General features: G+C 36.8%; 1 protein-coding gene across 3 annotated transcripts; it reads left to right on the forward strand.

The window, feature by feature from the left end:
- Window positions 1-648: 648 nt before the first annotated feature.
- On the forward strand, window positions 649-10,437 carry LOC135473807 (activated RNA polymerase II transcriptional coactivator p15-like). Of its 3 annotated transcripts, none has more exons than XM_064753709.1 (5): window positions 649-677; window positions 2,765-2,859; window positions 4,275-4,385; window positions 8,349-8,454; window positions 9,806-10,437. In XM_064753709.1, the coding sequence occupies exons 2-5, from the start codon at window positions 2,806-2,808 to the stop codon at window positions 9,883-9,885; spliced, it is 351 nt and encodes a 116-aa protein (XP_064609779.1). In that variant the 5' UTR covers window positions 649-677; window positions 2,765-2,805; the 3' UTR covers window positions 9,886-10,437. The 3 variants fall into 3 exon arrangements, with proteins under 3 accessions (XP_064609779.1, XP_064609778.1, XP_064609780.1); XM_064753708.1 differs by lacking the exon at window positions 649-677 and adding an exon at window positions 681-738; XM_064753710.1 differs by lacking the exon at window positions 649-677 and adding an exon at window positions 740-863 and having other exon boundaries at window positions 2,763-2,859.
- Window positions 10,438-16,294: the final 5,857 nt, after the last annotated feature.

A 16,294-nucleotide genomic window follows, 5' to 3' on the forward strand; every position in this document is an offset into this window, starting at 1 on the left:
ACCCTTTTCAATAATGTAATTCTTTCACAATTAGAATAAGTAGTAGCAATTGAGCCTTTCTCTTAAATTCAAAATTCATGACTTTTTGACTGCAAATTTATTCATGACTATTCACTTTTTTCATAATTGTGGCAACGCTGAATATTTAAGGATCAAAAGCTACATATCTGAACTGTCAAAATACCGTGTTGTTGTTGTTGTCACGTAGGGTCTGAATGCCCCCATTCTCCATAGTTCAACACAGACTAAGAAAGCTCTTCCACTACTCACCCCCTCCCCCCCTTACAAACACACACTTAATTTTACATGTGTGGGTTATTAGCCTTTAATTTTCTAAAAACACAAAGTGTAAGACAGTCGAACTAGATGGCTCATTCAGCTGTCCACTGCTGAGTATTAGTCGAAAAGTTCAAATGGTGCTCCGAAGAAAACAATGCATTTCCTCAACATAGCTTGGAAAGAAACAGTTAAAAATATACTTACGAGTCATTTTGCTGAGGTTAATTCAACGAAAAGAAAGCGTAGCTGTGCTACTACAAGAAAAACTTCTCGACTGCTGACCTTCGTAAAATTTAATTTTCGCCTTCCACGTATGCTTCGACTACGCATGCGTGGGAGTATTTTCTACCAATCACCACAGGCATTTGGCGAAGTTGTAGAGAACAGCGAAACTTCCGGTAAGATTTTGGAAGAAGGAAGCGCATGGTTTTGGTGTTTATTTTGAGTGTTAAATAAAAGGTTTATTTCCATATTCTGTTGTTATTTATAGCAACTTTACTATGATGATGAAAACTCATTTGAAAAAGCTAGTAAATCGCCGAGACCAGAGTAAAATGGAAAGAAACTAATTCGAGATTGCAACAAGTTTTGCAATCTTGTGAATTTGTCATTTAGTTATTTACTTTATTTTGTGACTGACTGCATCATTAGCAATGATATGTATGAATCGAAAAGAAAGATGTGAAAGCCTGTTCGATTAAGAAGCATAGCTGAATTAACTAGTGCCTCAGTGTTGAGTAGTGATGCACCTTTTCAGGGTTCATATGAAAGAAAATTAAGAAATGCTTACCTGGGGAAAGACCAAGAGTTCAAATCTCATTCATGCGACATTAGTGAGACATGGCACGTAGACAGTTAATGCAATGTGATGTAGCTAGCATATTCTCATTAATTTAGACCCTGCTAATGGTTTTAAATTTACCAAAATAGTTAAAGTGCATAGAGTTTGGAAGGGTACTGTGTGTAAGGTACTAAATCTGGCCAAAAGATGAGTACATTTATACTTTTTTTGTTTTACCAGATCTTCACAGTAATTTCACTAATTATAGTGACTGAGTGCTTGCGGTTTAAAATAATACTTATCAATTTTTCTGTCATATGACTACAAAGGAGTCCATAAAGTGCATGTAATGTGCTTCGTTGTTGCAGGACGGATTTCCACAGCTCTTTTATTTATGACAAGTAAGCCGCCCTACCCAATCCATTATACTGATACGGGTCAACCAGTCGTTGCACTGCCCCCATAATGCTGAACACCAAGCAAGGAATCTATAACTTCCTCTTTTAAAGTCTTTACTCGAACCAGGGTTAACCCTGGATCTCGGGTCCCCAAAGCAGACACTCTACCAAGTGAATCATTGCGGCCTGTCGTTAATTACACAGAAGTTAACTGATAAATAGAAAAAAGGACAGATATGAGTGAAGAAAGATGGTGTATTCATGCATGTCCCGGCTTGTTAGCAGCTTCATAGCTTTTGCAAGTATCTGATGAGGCATTGCAATTAGTATAACACTAATTATGCTGAGTTAAAATTGTTCACCACATTAACCTGACTGTTTTCAAACTAAGGCCATATAATTTTGAGTAAAAAAGTGAAAAGTATGAATGGAAATATGCAAGAAGATTAAATGTTTGGGCATATTCAGTTTTTATGTTTCTTGTCTCCAGCAATTGTACATGTATGTGGCAATGTGGCAGTCACAATGCAAGAGCAGTTTACCATGCTGTGTTGTATCGGTAGACCTTCTCTTAAAGTCAGTTGTGATTCTGCATGTACCTGAGACTGCAGACACAGGCAGTTGTGAAGAACAAAAAGAATATGTTATCCCACAGACAGAACAATAATACAAATAACTAGCAGAAATTGCCCTATTTTACCAGTTTGTGGATAGTCTGTGTTGATGCTCTCCAGTTTGTCTATAAATTCTTTGTGCGTAAAAGCTATCCATTAGAAAATCAAACCTTTGAACCTGGAAAGGCAAATTGATACATGAAAGCTGAACAAGGCCTTGGGTTGTAATAGAATTTCTGCTTCTTAATTTTCCAGTACTACATTTACGATTACAAACTTACAAAAATGTCTGTATACTATTAATCTTACTTTATTTATAAAAGCTCACCAAAGAATTTAAGGGCTTGAATACATTTAGGTATAAGTTGTAATTGCATGACTATGACTGACCAGTACATACATATAATCTGACAACTTGGTTCCATGGTGTGTTAGCCGCTTATCCAAATAGTATCCACCTCTAATACCTGGTTTTCTCCCACCTGGACCAGAGCATTTGTCTGGTATCTGATAATGTGTGGTTTATTTCTCAGGGCCCAACCATATGATGCTTTATACTGTCATCACATAAGCGTATGGACTCATGTGTCTATTAAACAAGCGACAGGCCCTATAGCTGTTTCACAATCAGGCAGGATTTTTAGCTGTCAAATTCCATGTACCTAGTTGTTGATCTGTTTTGTTTATTTCAGATTAGTCTTGAAGTACCCTGATAACAGAATCATCTATCAGGATGCCAAAGTCAAAGGAGTTTTTATCTTCCAGTGAATCTGACTCTGATGAGGAGGTATGTCAACTTGTTTTGCCGTTGTTCATCTATTGATCAGTCTGCCGACCGGTTCCATTTACAAATGTATTTATTTGATTGGTGTTTTACGCAATAATCAAGAATATTTCACTTACATGAAGGGTGCCAGTATTATGGTGGGAGGACCTGGACAAAGCCTACATGAAACCCACAACCACCCGCAGGTTGCTAGCTGTCGTCATGTAGGTGAAATATTCTTGTGTACAGTGTAAAAATCAAATAAACAAATAAATAAAACATTGAAGGCCATGTGTCTTGCACCACTGTGATGTCTATATCTGTATGTATCACACATAAGGAAGGTCATGGGTAACTGTTATGTGTATAACTGTATATATCATACGTGGGAAAGGTCATGAGTAACTATGATATCTACATGTATATCAGTATGAATCACACGTGGGAAAGGTCATGAGTAACTATGATATCTACATGTATATCAGTATGAATCACACATGGGAAAGGTCATGAGTAACTATGATATCTACATGTATATCAGTATGAATCACACGTGGGAAAGGTCATGAGTAACTATGATATCTACATGTATATCAGTATGAATCACACATGGGAAAGGTCATGGGTAACTGTTATGTGTATATCTATATATCACATATGAGAAAGGTCACGGGTAACTATATGTACTGTATATCAGTATGAATCACACGTGGGAAAGGTCATGGGTAACTATGATGTGTATATCTGTATCTATCACACATGGGAAAGATCATGGGTAATTTGTGGTTTCTTCCACCCATAAATCTGCCAGCCATTGTATATTTGTACAAGTATGAAATTTAACGACAATGAACTAAATAGCTATCAGCCATGCTTTGATTTATGTATTTGATTGATTGGTGCTTTCGTGGTTAGTTACTAGCTGTGAGAACTAGCTCCCTCTTGTGATAATACAAGCTGGCTGAGCCAATTTGCACTTTATTGAGCTATCAGATGTACTCCTGAGTTCGTTCAGTTGTGAATTACCCGCTGTCTGAACCAACTTTTTCAGCTGTCATTTACCATCTGTCTGAATGAACTTTTTTTGTCAGTCAACATCTATCTGTATGAGCTTATTCGTTGGTCAGTAAATAGCTAATTAATTGAACAACTAATCCACCTGCCAATCACCAGTTGCCCCAGCCAGCTCTTTTGACGTGTAATATTTCAGCTGCCTGACCAACTGGTCTGCTATATATATATAGCACCAATGATAAACTGCTATGAAATGATGTCTTTTTTTTTTTTTTTTTTTTTTTTTTTTTGGTCACAGATTAAAACCTTGTAGCATACCATTGCTTCATAGTTAAGGTTCTGCCACTTTAAAACCAAGTACGGGTATTTGTTAGCAGTTTTACTTTATTATGCAGTAATTCAAGTTTCAGTCCTGTTTTCAGCAACCAAAACCTAAAAAGAAGAAAGTTGAAAAGCCGAAAAAAGAAAAGAAGGAAGAGGAAGTTAAAGATAGCTCTGGTGTTAGAGGGAAAAATGGAGAAATGATGTTTCAGGTGAGTATTCTATAGACTCTGGTAAATTAAAAATGGAGAAATGATGTTTCAGGTGAGTGTTCTATAGGCTCTGGTAAATGAAAAAGGGAGAAATGAGGTTTCAGGTTAGTATTATATAGACTCTGGTAAATGAAAAATGAAGAAATGATGTTTCAGGCGAGTATTCTATAGACTCTGGTAAATGAAAAATGGAGAAATGATGTTCCAGGTGAGTATTCTATGAACTCTGGTAAATGAAAAATGGAGAAATGATGTTCCAGGTGAGTATTCTATGAACTCTGGTAATGAAAAATGAAGAAATGATGTTTCAGGCGAGTATTCTATAGACTCTGGTAAATGAAAAAGGGAGAAATGAGGTTTCAGGTGAGTCTTCTATAGACTCTGATAAATGAAAAATAGGGAAATCATGTTTCAGATGAGTGTTCTATAGACTGTGGTAAATGAAAAATGGAGAAATGATGTTTCAGGTGAGTATTCTGTAGACTGTGGTAAATGAAAAATGGATAAATGGTGTTTCATATGAGTATTCTATAGTCTCTGGTAAATGAAAAATGGATAAATGAGGTTTCAGGTTAGTCTTCTATGGACTCTGGTAAATGAAAAATGGAGAAATGATGTTCCAGGTGAGTATTCTATAGACTCTGGTAAATAAAACATGGAGAGATGATGTTCCAGGTGAGTATTCTATAGACTCTGGTAAATAAAACATGGAGAGATGATGTTCCAGTTGAGTATTCTATAGACATTGGTAAATAAAACATGGAGAAATGATGTTCCAGATGAGTATTCTATAGACTGTGGTAAATGAAAAATGGAGAAATGATGTTCCAGGTGAGTATTCTATAGGCTCTGGTAAATAAAACATGGAGAAATGATGTTCCAGGTGAGTATTCTATAGACTGTGGTAAATGAAAAATGGAGAAATGATGTTCCAGGTGAGTATTCTATAGACTCTGGTAAATGAACAATGGAGAAATGATGTTCCAGGTGAATATTTTATAGACTCTGGTAAATGAACAATGGAGAAATGATGTTCCAGGTGAGTGTTCTATAGACTGTGGTAAATAAAACATGGAGAAATGATGTTCCAGGTGAGTATTCTATTGGCTCTGGTAAATAAAACATGGAGAAATGAGGTTCCAGGTGAGTATTCTATAGACTGTGGTAAATGAAAAATGGAGAAATGATGTTCCAGGTGAGTATTCTATAGACTGTGGTAAATGAACAATGGAGAAATGAGGTTTCAGGTTAGTATTCTATAGACTGTGGTAAATGAAAAATGGAGAAATCATGTTTCAGATGAGTATTGTATAGATTCTGGTAAATGAACAATGGAGAAATGATGTTCCAGGTGAGTATTCTATAGACTCTGGTAAATAAAACATGGAGAAATGATGTTCCAGGTGAGTATTCTATAGACTCTGGTAAATAAAACATGGAGAGATGATGTTCCAGGTGAGTATTCTATAGACATTGGTAAATAAAACATGGAGAAATGATGTTCCAGGTGAGTATTCTATAGACTGTGGTAAATGAAAAATGGAGAAATGATGTTCCAGGTGAGTATTCTATAGGCTCTGGTAAATAAAACATGGAGAAATGATGTTCCAGGTGAGTATTCTATAGACTGTGGTAAATGAAAAATGGAGAAATGATGTTCCAGGTGAGTATTCTATAGACTCTGGTAAATGAACAATGGAGAAATGATGTTCCAGGTGAGTGTTCTATAGACTGTGGTAAATAAAACATGGAGAGATGATGTTCCAGGTGAGTATTCTATAGACTCTGGTAAATAAAACATGGAGAAATGATGTTCCAGGTGAGTATTCTATAGACTGTGGTAAATGAAAAATGGAGAAATGATGTTCCAGGTGAGTATTCTATAGACTGTGGTAAATGAAAAATGGAGAAATGATGTTCCAGGTGAGTATTCTATAGACTCTGGTAAATAAAACATGGAGAAATGATGTTCCAGGTGAGTATTCTATAGACTGTGGTAAATGAACAATGGAGAAATGATGTTCCAGGTGAGTATTCTATAGACTGTGGTAAATAAAACATGGAGAAATGATGTTCCAGGTGAGTATTCTATAGACTGTGGTAAATAAAACATGGAGAAATGATGTTTCAGGTGAGTGTTCTATAGGCTCTGGTAAATAAAAAATGGAGAAATGAGGTTTCAGGTGAGTATTCTATAGACTCTGGTAAATAAAACATGGAGAAATGAGGTTCCAGGTGAGTATTCTATAGACTCTGGTAAATAAAACATGGAGAAATGATGTGTGTGTCCTTCGGCTACTTCTCTGCAAATACTCCTTGGTCACTGTTCTGTATGCAGGGCATCATGATATAATTCAAAACACTAAAAAAAGTCAGTGTATGTTTGTTACCCCGCCTCGTTACATTTTTAAACCACCTTGTGCTAAGTTATGTGTCATCACATTAGACTGTGCACTCGTACATATATTTGGGTCATATTCTCTCCAGCGAGTTTACCGACAATTGTTATATTGAATACCAGAGAAAGAAATTGTGTATTCATGATGACATGCTTCTGTGGAAATTTTCTATGCGTTCCACCTCTGTCAAAAAGTCTTTTTTAAGGCATACTGCTGTACAGTTGTCACTTATGGTCTGTGTTTCCCCTATCAATAATTTTCCATCATTTGAGGACGTTTTGCATAAAGCTATCTTTAGATTCAAGGAGAGGATCTATTCTAGCAGTAACCATTTATTGAGGACCATTTGCTCATCAGATGTTATGTTTGTCTCTTCAATGCATTTCATATGGAATGAACTGTTATACTGAATTATGTAAGGAAAAGACTATTCAGCAACTTTTGCAAATTTCTTTTCTATTCTTCTCTGTTATGTATTATGTTACTAGTATTTATGAGCCATGTGTCTGAAAAAAAGTTAAATATTAATGCTAAATTACACCCAGGTTCAAGCTTGCGGAGTCTGTTAAGCTTAGGTCAAGGAATCTGTGTTACTAACACAGTGGGGTCCTGCCCTGGCAGCTTTATAGATGTCACTGCACTTATATATGCTGTTGACTTTAATTGATCATTTAGCGTTTTTCTAATAGAAAAATGCACAGTTTAGCACAAGTGCAGTGTATGGTTCAGATTTCTTAGGAAGGTAGGTGTACATGGATTCTCAGCCTCTGCTCATTGTTTTCATTTGTTTATTAATTTATTCAGTAACATATTTGATTTTCCAGCAGAATGTCATCCCAAAATCTCACCTCAAATCACCTTTCTAAAATCAATAGAACTCTCAGAATAAGGAAAAATGGGCAAGTTAGTTGTCAGTGAAATTTATGGTCATTTTGGGTACTCTTGGGTACAGCAAAAAACAGCAATCAAATAAATAAATCATTGTTCATGTGACCTTAGGGCCAGTGAGCAGTTGACAGCGTTCATGAGGAAGTTTGCTCAGTCTTAAACCACTTGTCTTCCACTGATATGGTATACATATACACGTCACAAATGGGAAGGTTCTTCTGTAATGTTCTACCTGCCACTCACCTTTCTACCTTACGTAAAAGTGACATCTCGTGTGGACAGCCTTGAGGTGTAGTATCAAATAACAAACGAACAAATAAACGAATAAATAAATGCTAACTGAAGTGTGATTCGGACTTAACAACCCAAGATTTATTTATTTATTTGATTGGTTGTTTACACGGTATTCAGGAATATTTTACTTATAAGGCAACTGCCAGCATTATGATGGGAGGAAACCGGGCGAAACTCATGACCATTCGCATGTTGCTGGCAGGCCTTAACATGTATGGCTGGAGAGGAAGCTAGCATGAGCTGGACTTAGCAACCATCTGAGGTTTCCATCCTGTTTGGTACAACTTGCTCTGGTCAGTATTTCACTGGTTCAATATTAGTGATTTAAAGTACTTGGAATTATGTTTATAAATGTAAACTTTGCTTTGACCTATGTTTTCAGCTGTCACGTATGCGCTATGCCACTGTCAGTGAGTTCAGGGGTAAAGTCATGGTGAGCATTAGGGAGTATTATGAAGCAGAGGGAGAACTCAGACCTGGTAAAAAAGGTAAGCAAAGACTAGGCTGTAAGGTCTTATAATACGTAGTCCTGAGATCGGTGAGCCTTGTTCCCAGCTTACCTTTCACATTAACCTCTCTGAATTGTTATATTATCTAATTAGGAACTCAATCCTGTCGCCTGCGCTGTCCTCAATGGTCCCAATGTTGTACACCACAAAAAGAGGTGTCCGGTGATCTTAAGACCATAACATCGCAAATAACTGAAATGTAATCGACACACACATCTACTCGGACAGGTTGACAACTTCAGAAACTGCCATTTTCGAATTACGTGTTGCTATGGTGGACTCGGCTGCTCTTCCCATAATTAAGATCACCGCCTTTTTTGACCATAATTGAATACATAGTTTCTGTGTGTTATTAACACACAAATTAAGACTCCCCAATAATTTGTTAATCGCCCATTAGATATAGTTCCAAGCAAAAATTTGTTAAGATGAAACTCTTAACAACAGGGAAGAAAATGTGCGATATATCTGTGGAATGGATAACAGAAGAATGGTAGAAGTGAAAAGGTTTCACTACAAGAGCGAAAGGGGTTCACAAAAACTTGAAAGTGGATCCAGATATAACTACAAAGTAACAACTTGAAAGTGGATCCAGATATAACTACAAAGTAACAACTTGAAAGTGGATCCAGATATGACTACAAAGTAACAACTTGAAAGTGGGTCCAGATATAACTACAAAGTAACAACTTGAAAGTGGATCCAGATATAACTATCAAGTAACATACTTTGTGTAGATTTGTAAATGCATTTTGAGACCATGACTTTTGGGGGCATAAACATCAAAGAACCTTTCTGTTCTGCTGTTTTAGCAAGGAACCATAACTTTTTTGGGCATAAACATTAAAGAACCAGGATCTGTGCCAAATTCTGTTCTGCTGTTTTTACAAGAGACCATAACTATTCTGGGCATAAACATCAAAGAGCCAGGATTTTGCAGAATGTTTTTTTCTGGTGTTTTAACTTTTCTGGGCATAAACATGAAAAAAACAGAATTTTGTGGAGTGTTTTGATGGGCATAAACATCAAAGAACCAGGATATTGTTACCATTATGCTATGCAGTGAAGAAATTTTTAAATTTAGACATTTGACATCAAATATTTTGTTTTCCTTGAATAGGTTTATTATTATTTTATAGAAATGTATTTCTACCAATTGTTTTTTGTAAGTTTTTAGCACTACTATTGGCATTGACTACATTGTCATTGGGGTTATTGACCGAGTGTACATGACAGTTATATCTTCATGGATAGATGCATGCAAATTACAAAATGATGTTTCAGATTGATGTTTTTGACAGATTTTCAGTTAAATCTCACTATGTTTCAGGTATATCATTATCTCTGGAACAGTGGAACAAGCTGAAAGAATTGACGGAGGAAATAGATGATGAAATCAAAACCCACTGACTGAAAAAAAATTGCTGTACTTTGGGATTTCCAGTGTCATTCATGTACCAATTTGGTCAAACAGAAAGTTGCTGATGGCAAGATGGATGAATCCCACAAATACAAATTTGCTTATATAAAATGCAATGTGCTTATATCACAGTCATAACTGCCGTATGGATTAAACTGAAATCATTCTGTAACTTAATTTTTTGAAACTGTAGATACACTGTACCATCATCATGATTTTATTTTGTTAGTTTAATTTTATTCTGTGTCTACCTTTAGCATTTGAGTTATACCCCTTAGTTTATAAAGATTTTGTTCGCCCATATTTTTTGCTGATTAAAAATTATGCATCGTTTATCAGAGGTAAATTGTTCACTCATATTTTCCTCACATATATGGGAGAAAGTGATGAATTCTCTTTTCATAAAGATGACAAACCATGTTTATGGGAAGATGAAGATGTCAAATGCCTTTTGGACATGATTTTCTTGTGCTTTTGAGATTTGCTGTCATAGTATGTCATGTAAATGTGTGTGTGCTATTTACACTGAATACAACTGCCTGCATCATCAGTCATTAATGAATATTTGCTCTTTATTTCTTGTTGCTGAAGTTCCATATGTTTGCTAGAGTTATAGTTGGCTAAACAGTTGAGGGATCTCTGATCTGCTATTCCTTGACAGTTAGCAGAAGTGATTTGAATCCAGCTCCTGGGCTGAGTTATTTGAAAGTGGATTAGCTAATACACTGCACTGATATTAAGTCATATTTTATATTTAAGATTCCACCCAAATTCAGCAGTTAATACAGTTTTCTGGTCCAGAATCAAAGTATAACAGCAGCACATTTAGTTCACATTTATTATAGGGTAACACAAGTATTTTTGGGCTGAGTGCGAACTTGAAGACTTGGCTTACTGTTAAATCTGGTATGAAGTCTAAAATCAGTTTTGTACAACCAGGTCCTGATGACCAGCTTTTCTGATATGCCGCCCATATGCTGACATCTATTTTTGGACATAGAAAAAGACTTGGTTATTTACATTACTGTTCTGATCTTTTCTGATTGTAAGATAATTTTGGAAACACACTCTTTGACACAACTGTGTTGGAACTGAAAAAGTTGGCTGTATTTGTTATGTTGCAATGTCAAATGATCAACATGTGAACGCATTTAATTTCAAACCATTGACTGTAAATACGTTGCTTGTGGACAGATTGTAAATCCTGGGATGAGATACAAGTGATCCACAAACAGCTCTATGAGAAGGTTTGTCTGTTACTTGCTGAAAGTCATTAGTTTAATTTGGGCACTCTGGTTTCCTCTACCCAAGACTCTCACCACCGCCAAACAGGATAAATGTAACAACATTATACATAAATCAGTCAATCAGCCAATCCAATTAATCATCTACCACAGTGGTAGCTATATGATCGTTATTTCATGCTATGCTCTTAAAGTTTTCACTTATACGATGGTGGTGGTTATGGTGCCAGCGCTGCGAAATGACCCAGGACCCTCTCACCAATGTCATCGCTGTGAGTTCAAGTCCAGCTCATGCTGGCTTCCTCTCTGGTAGTACATGGCAAGGTCTCCCTGCAAACTGCTTATGGTTGTCGGTTTCCCTCAGGGTCTGCCTGATTTCTACCCACCATTATGCTGGCTGCTGTTGTATGAGTGAAATGTACTTGAGTATGGTGTAAAAAACACTGATCAAATAAATAAACAAAATGTATAATGGCAGCCATTTGCAGGAAATACATATGACGTATGTACAGAGTTCCAGATCTTGGAATTAGTTACACGTGATCCACAAATTCTTGCCTGGAAAAGTATGTCAGTAACGGTATACTTGTTAATGGGCATTAGAAAAGTCTGGGCATTCCATGTACTCCATGGACTCAGTGTTTTATTTTAACATATAGACATCGATTATAACACTGATACATGTCAGAATACAGCCCTTAACATCATGTAATTAATCTGTCAACTTACTTAAAGTTAAATAAAGGCCATTATAGATTGGACATCAAAACAGGAACTAAATATTGGTTCATGAGGATGGACAATCACAATAAAGAGGTATAAAATCGAGGGTAATTGGGTGTCGTGAGTGACAGGCTAGGCTAAGCTTAATTTTAGGTAGAGCAGATTTATTCAAGCTTGACTAAAATCACAGGAGTTAGCCTTGAAAATCTTAGGTCTCCATTTTCAGCCAGTGAATGTGGCTTCTGTATACATTTAAGCATCAAACATTGTTTTTCCTGCACATCTGGAATGGGCCAAATTGCTCCTGGCCCCTCAGCAACCACGTTGGGGATGGCCTCTCAGTACATCACCGCTGATAGCCCCCCAGCAACCATGTTGGGGATGGCCTCTCGGCACAACACTGATGATAGCCCCTCAGCAACCACGTTGGGGATGTCCCCCAGCAACCACGTTGGGGATGGCCTCTCGGCACAACACTGATGATAGCCCCTCAGCAACCACATTGGGGATGTCCCCCAGCAACCACGTTGGGGATGGCCTCTCGGCACAACACTGATGATAGCCCCTCAACAACCACGTTGGGGATGTCCCCCAGCAACCACGTAGGGGATGGCCTCTCAGTACAAACACCGCTTATAGCCCCCCAGCAACCACATAGGGGACTAACCACATCAGCAACTATATTAGAGATGGCCTGTCAACATTTACATTGGGGATGACCCTTCAACAATACACAAGACATCATAATATGACTTGAACACAGACTAGAAGTACAGATTCACAAAGGCCTGAATTTCTGGTAGCCTGAAAATTGTTCAAAAAGACGTGCTGCATTAATCTTGTTCAGACAGGAAGTGACCTCTGTTAGATGGTTAAGCTTCACTAGCTTGGATGTGGCTTACGAAAGTTTTGAAAGCACTTGACCCGGGATAAGATGGGATTGGTGGCTTGATTGCTTCATGTATGTTTCTGCACGTTAGAATAAAACTAGATTTAAACAACCAACCACATTGTCCAAATTTTAATAGTCAGCACTTGTTTTCTACATGAATCTTTTTGCTTATGTTATTTATTTGATTGGTATTTTACGCCGTACTCAAGAATATTTCACTTATACAATGGTGGCCAGCATTATGGTGGGAGCAAACCGGGTAGAGCCCGGGGGAAACCCACAATCTCCACAGGTTGCTGAAAGACCTTCCCATGTATGGCCGGAGAAAAAGCCATAAAACTGGACTTGAATTAATAGCTATCGGATTGGTAGGAGACTGCTGGGCCGTGCTGCACTTGCTTGCTAACCCCCTCTGCCAAAGAGGCCCCTGCTCATGTTAGAATTCTACATGCCAAAGCTGGATTAAAATAACCAACAACAATGAAGATACTGATATTTACATTTACATGTTGATCCAATGCACAAATATATATATATATATATATATATATATATATATATATATATATATTTTGATACCATAAATCTGATTTCATGGAAAATAGTTTTATTTACACAATTAGATTATTATAAATATCAATACAGTTCATCAGGGCAGTCACATCATGTAAAATTATGCAGAAATTATCACAGAAATAAAAAAAATTAGAGCAATTCCCCAAACTAATAATTTGCAAAAAATCTGAAATATACTAGCACTTGATAATAGCAACACTTTTGTGCAAGAGCAAGTATTCAGGAGTTTTCTAAATCAAAATCAAGATCACATCGCTAAAAGTCACAAGTATGACAGATGTGCAGCCTCCTATACAGAGCAATTAAACTCAAAGTCATTTGAATTATTAATAAGGATGCCTTACCACATATATACCAGAACATGCACGATAACTTGTGAACACAGGAAAGGCTAATGCAATACAACATTCTGCACATCTTCAGAAACATGATCATAGCGATTTTCACCATTATAAATTACACATTATGTTTGAATTCACCTGTCTGGAGAATCATTAATTTACCTAAAATTATCTCAGCTGCAAAACACACATTAATAACTTATTAAAAATTAAAATGAAAACAACAAAATAGGTAAAAACCTATATTTTGAAAATAAAGTAGAGATGTAAACTTTGTCACACTGTTACAAGCTTAGATTAGCTATAATACACATACATATAGAAGTACTTACCCGCTGATTATAAATGAGTTAATCCATCATACATGTATGTTTCTAGTCTTATATCTTTAAGGGAATGGTGCAATTTTAAAGATTAAATAAAATCTGTGCAATCTAAAATAGAACTCTGGCTTAAATATGTTAACTATATGTACATTGTCAGCTAAATATACACAAAAATGCAGCCTTTCAAGGCTGATAAGATCAAACAGCACCTATTTACTTGCATACAACTCTATTCTTACCTGTCCTGTAATGAGATGATAAAGGCTATTTGGCATTAAGATAATTTCAGATGAAATGCCCTCGCACAGAATATCATGTCTTAGCACTGCCTTTCTGCCCTAGATTATCTCCCTTTCTGCTTAAAACAGCAGATATAATTCTATGAATAGGTTATCATTCACTTGTTCAGACTTTTACGAGTCTTATTTTTAAAAGCATGAAATATGTATGATGAAATTGAAAGCAATTCTTTTGTAGAACAGCTCTTAATGTACTTCTCAACCTCAGTAAGAATTCTTGTAGGCACTAGAGAATTAATTTATCTTAAAGTGCCAAAAGATGGAGTCAGAATACATATACCAAACAGAAGGATGACAACAAAAAGACTATACCATGTAATCATCAGTGAAAATTTACACAAACAAATAGAGACTTACTCCGTTTTTAAAAATGTTCCTTGGTTCACCCGTCTCAGAGTCTGCTCTTACCCTAGCCTTAACAGGAACAAACAACTGATGAAAATAGTGTCATCTGAACTTCAATGACACAACTGAGACTTCAAAATGAAGATCTTAGTGGTGCTTTCAAGTGTTTTCAACCAAGCACTATGAAGGTCAAACTTGCTTTATTTCAATGGCCCAAGAAGTTAAACGTGTAATATAAACAGTGGATATTTCTTGAACATAATTTCAATTAAATCTGGCCAGAAAAAACTGTGAGTGACATAATCTCTATATGCAATCTGTCCCTGATATTTTCTGTACACCTTGTGTTAAAGCAAACCCTCCTCCCCTCACCCCCCCCCCTCCCCGCCGGACCCCAAGCAAATATAAGCTAACCTGAAAGACTATTACTGTGTAACTAAAGCAACTAGCAACTACATGTTCCTGTAACCTCAACACCTGCTACCTATGTACATGCAAAAGGTAGCCATATAAATACCTACATACATGTATAAGGCAGCCACTTAAATACCTACATACATGTATAAAGTAGCCATATAAATACCTACGTACATGTATAAGGCAGCCACATAAATACCTACATACATGTATAAGGCAGCCACTTAAATACCTACATGTACATACATGTATAAGGTAGAAATATAAATACCTACATACATGTATAAGGCAGCCACATAAATACCTACATACATGCATAAGGCAGCCACATAAATACCTACATACATTCATAACGCAGCCACTTAAATACCTACATACATGTATAAGGCAGCCACATAAACACCTACATTATGTACAAGGCAGCCACTTACATACCTACATACATGTATAACGCAGCCACATAAATACCTACATACATGCACAACCTTTAGCATTCAGTCAAACATGTACATACAGTCTCAGTGATATCAGCACAACCTCTAGCATTCAGCCAAACATGTACACACAGTCTCAGTGATATCAGCACAACCTCTAGCATTCAGCCAAACATGTACATACAGTCTCAGTGATATCAGCACAATCTCTAGCATTCAGCCAAACATGTACATAAACTCAGTGTTATCCACACAACCTCTAGCATTCAGCCAAACATGTACACACAGTCTCAGTGTTATCTGCACAACCTCTAGCATTCAGTCAAACATGTACACACAGTCTCAGTGATAACTGCACAACCTCAAGCATTCAGCCAAACATATACATACAGTCTCAGTGATATCTGCACAACCTCTAGCATTCAGTCAAACATGTACACACAGTGTCAGTGATATCTGCACAACCTCTAGCATTCAGTCAAACATGTACATACAGTCTCAGTGATATCTGCACAACCTCTAGCATTCAGTCAAACATGTACATACAGTCTCAGTGATATCTGCACAACCTCTAGCATTCAGTCAAACATGTACACACAGTCTCAGTGATATCTGCACAACCTCTAGCATTCAGTCAAACATGTACATACAGTCTCAGTGATATCTGCACAACCTCTAGCATTCAGTCAAACATGTACACACAGTGTCAGTGATAGCTGTACAACTCGATTGCATTCAGTCATATACTGTAGGGCCTAAATGTAGTCAGAATAATTGCTGTGCAAACCTCTTCTGTTCAGTA

The sequence above is a fragment of the Liolophura sinensis genome, chromosome 8 (assembly GCF_032854445.1).
Source record: "Liolophura sinensis isolate JHLJ2023 chromosome 8, CUHK_Ljap_v2, whole genome shotgun sequence".
Lineage (NCBI taxonomy): Eukaryota > Metazoa > Mollusca > Polyplacophora > Chitonida > Chitonidae > Liolophura > Liolophura sinensis.

Bases quoted from the DNA above. Each gene is read 5' to 3' on its own strand.
- LOC135473807 (XM_064753709.1), top strand. From the start codon at position 2,806: ATGCCAAAGTCAAAGGAGTTTTTATCTTCCAGTGAATCTGACTCTGAT. The intron at 2,860-4,274 runs GTATGTCAACTT...TCCTGTTTTCAG, and splicing joins AATCTGACTCTGATGAGGAG to CAACCAAAACCTAAAAAGAA. The intron at 4,386-8,348 runs GTGAGTATTCTA...CTATGTTTTCAG, and splicing joins ATGGAGAAATGATGTTTCAG to CTGTCACGTATGCGCTATGC.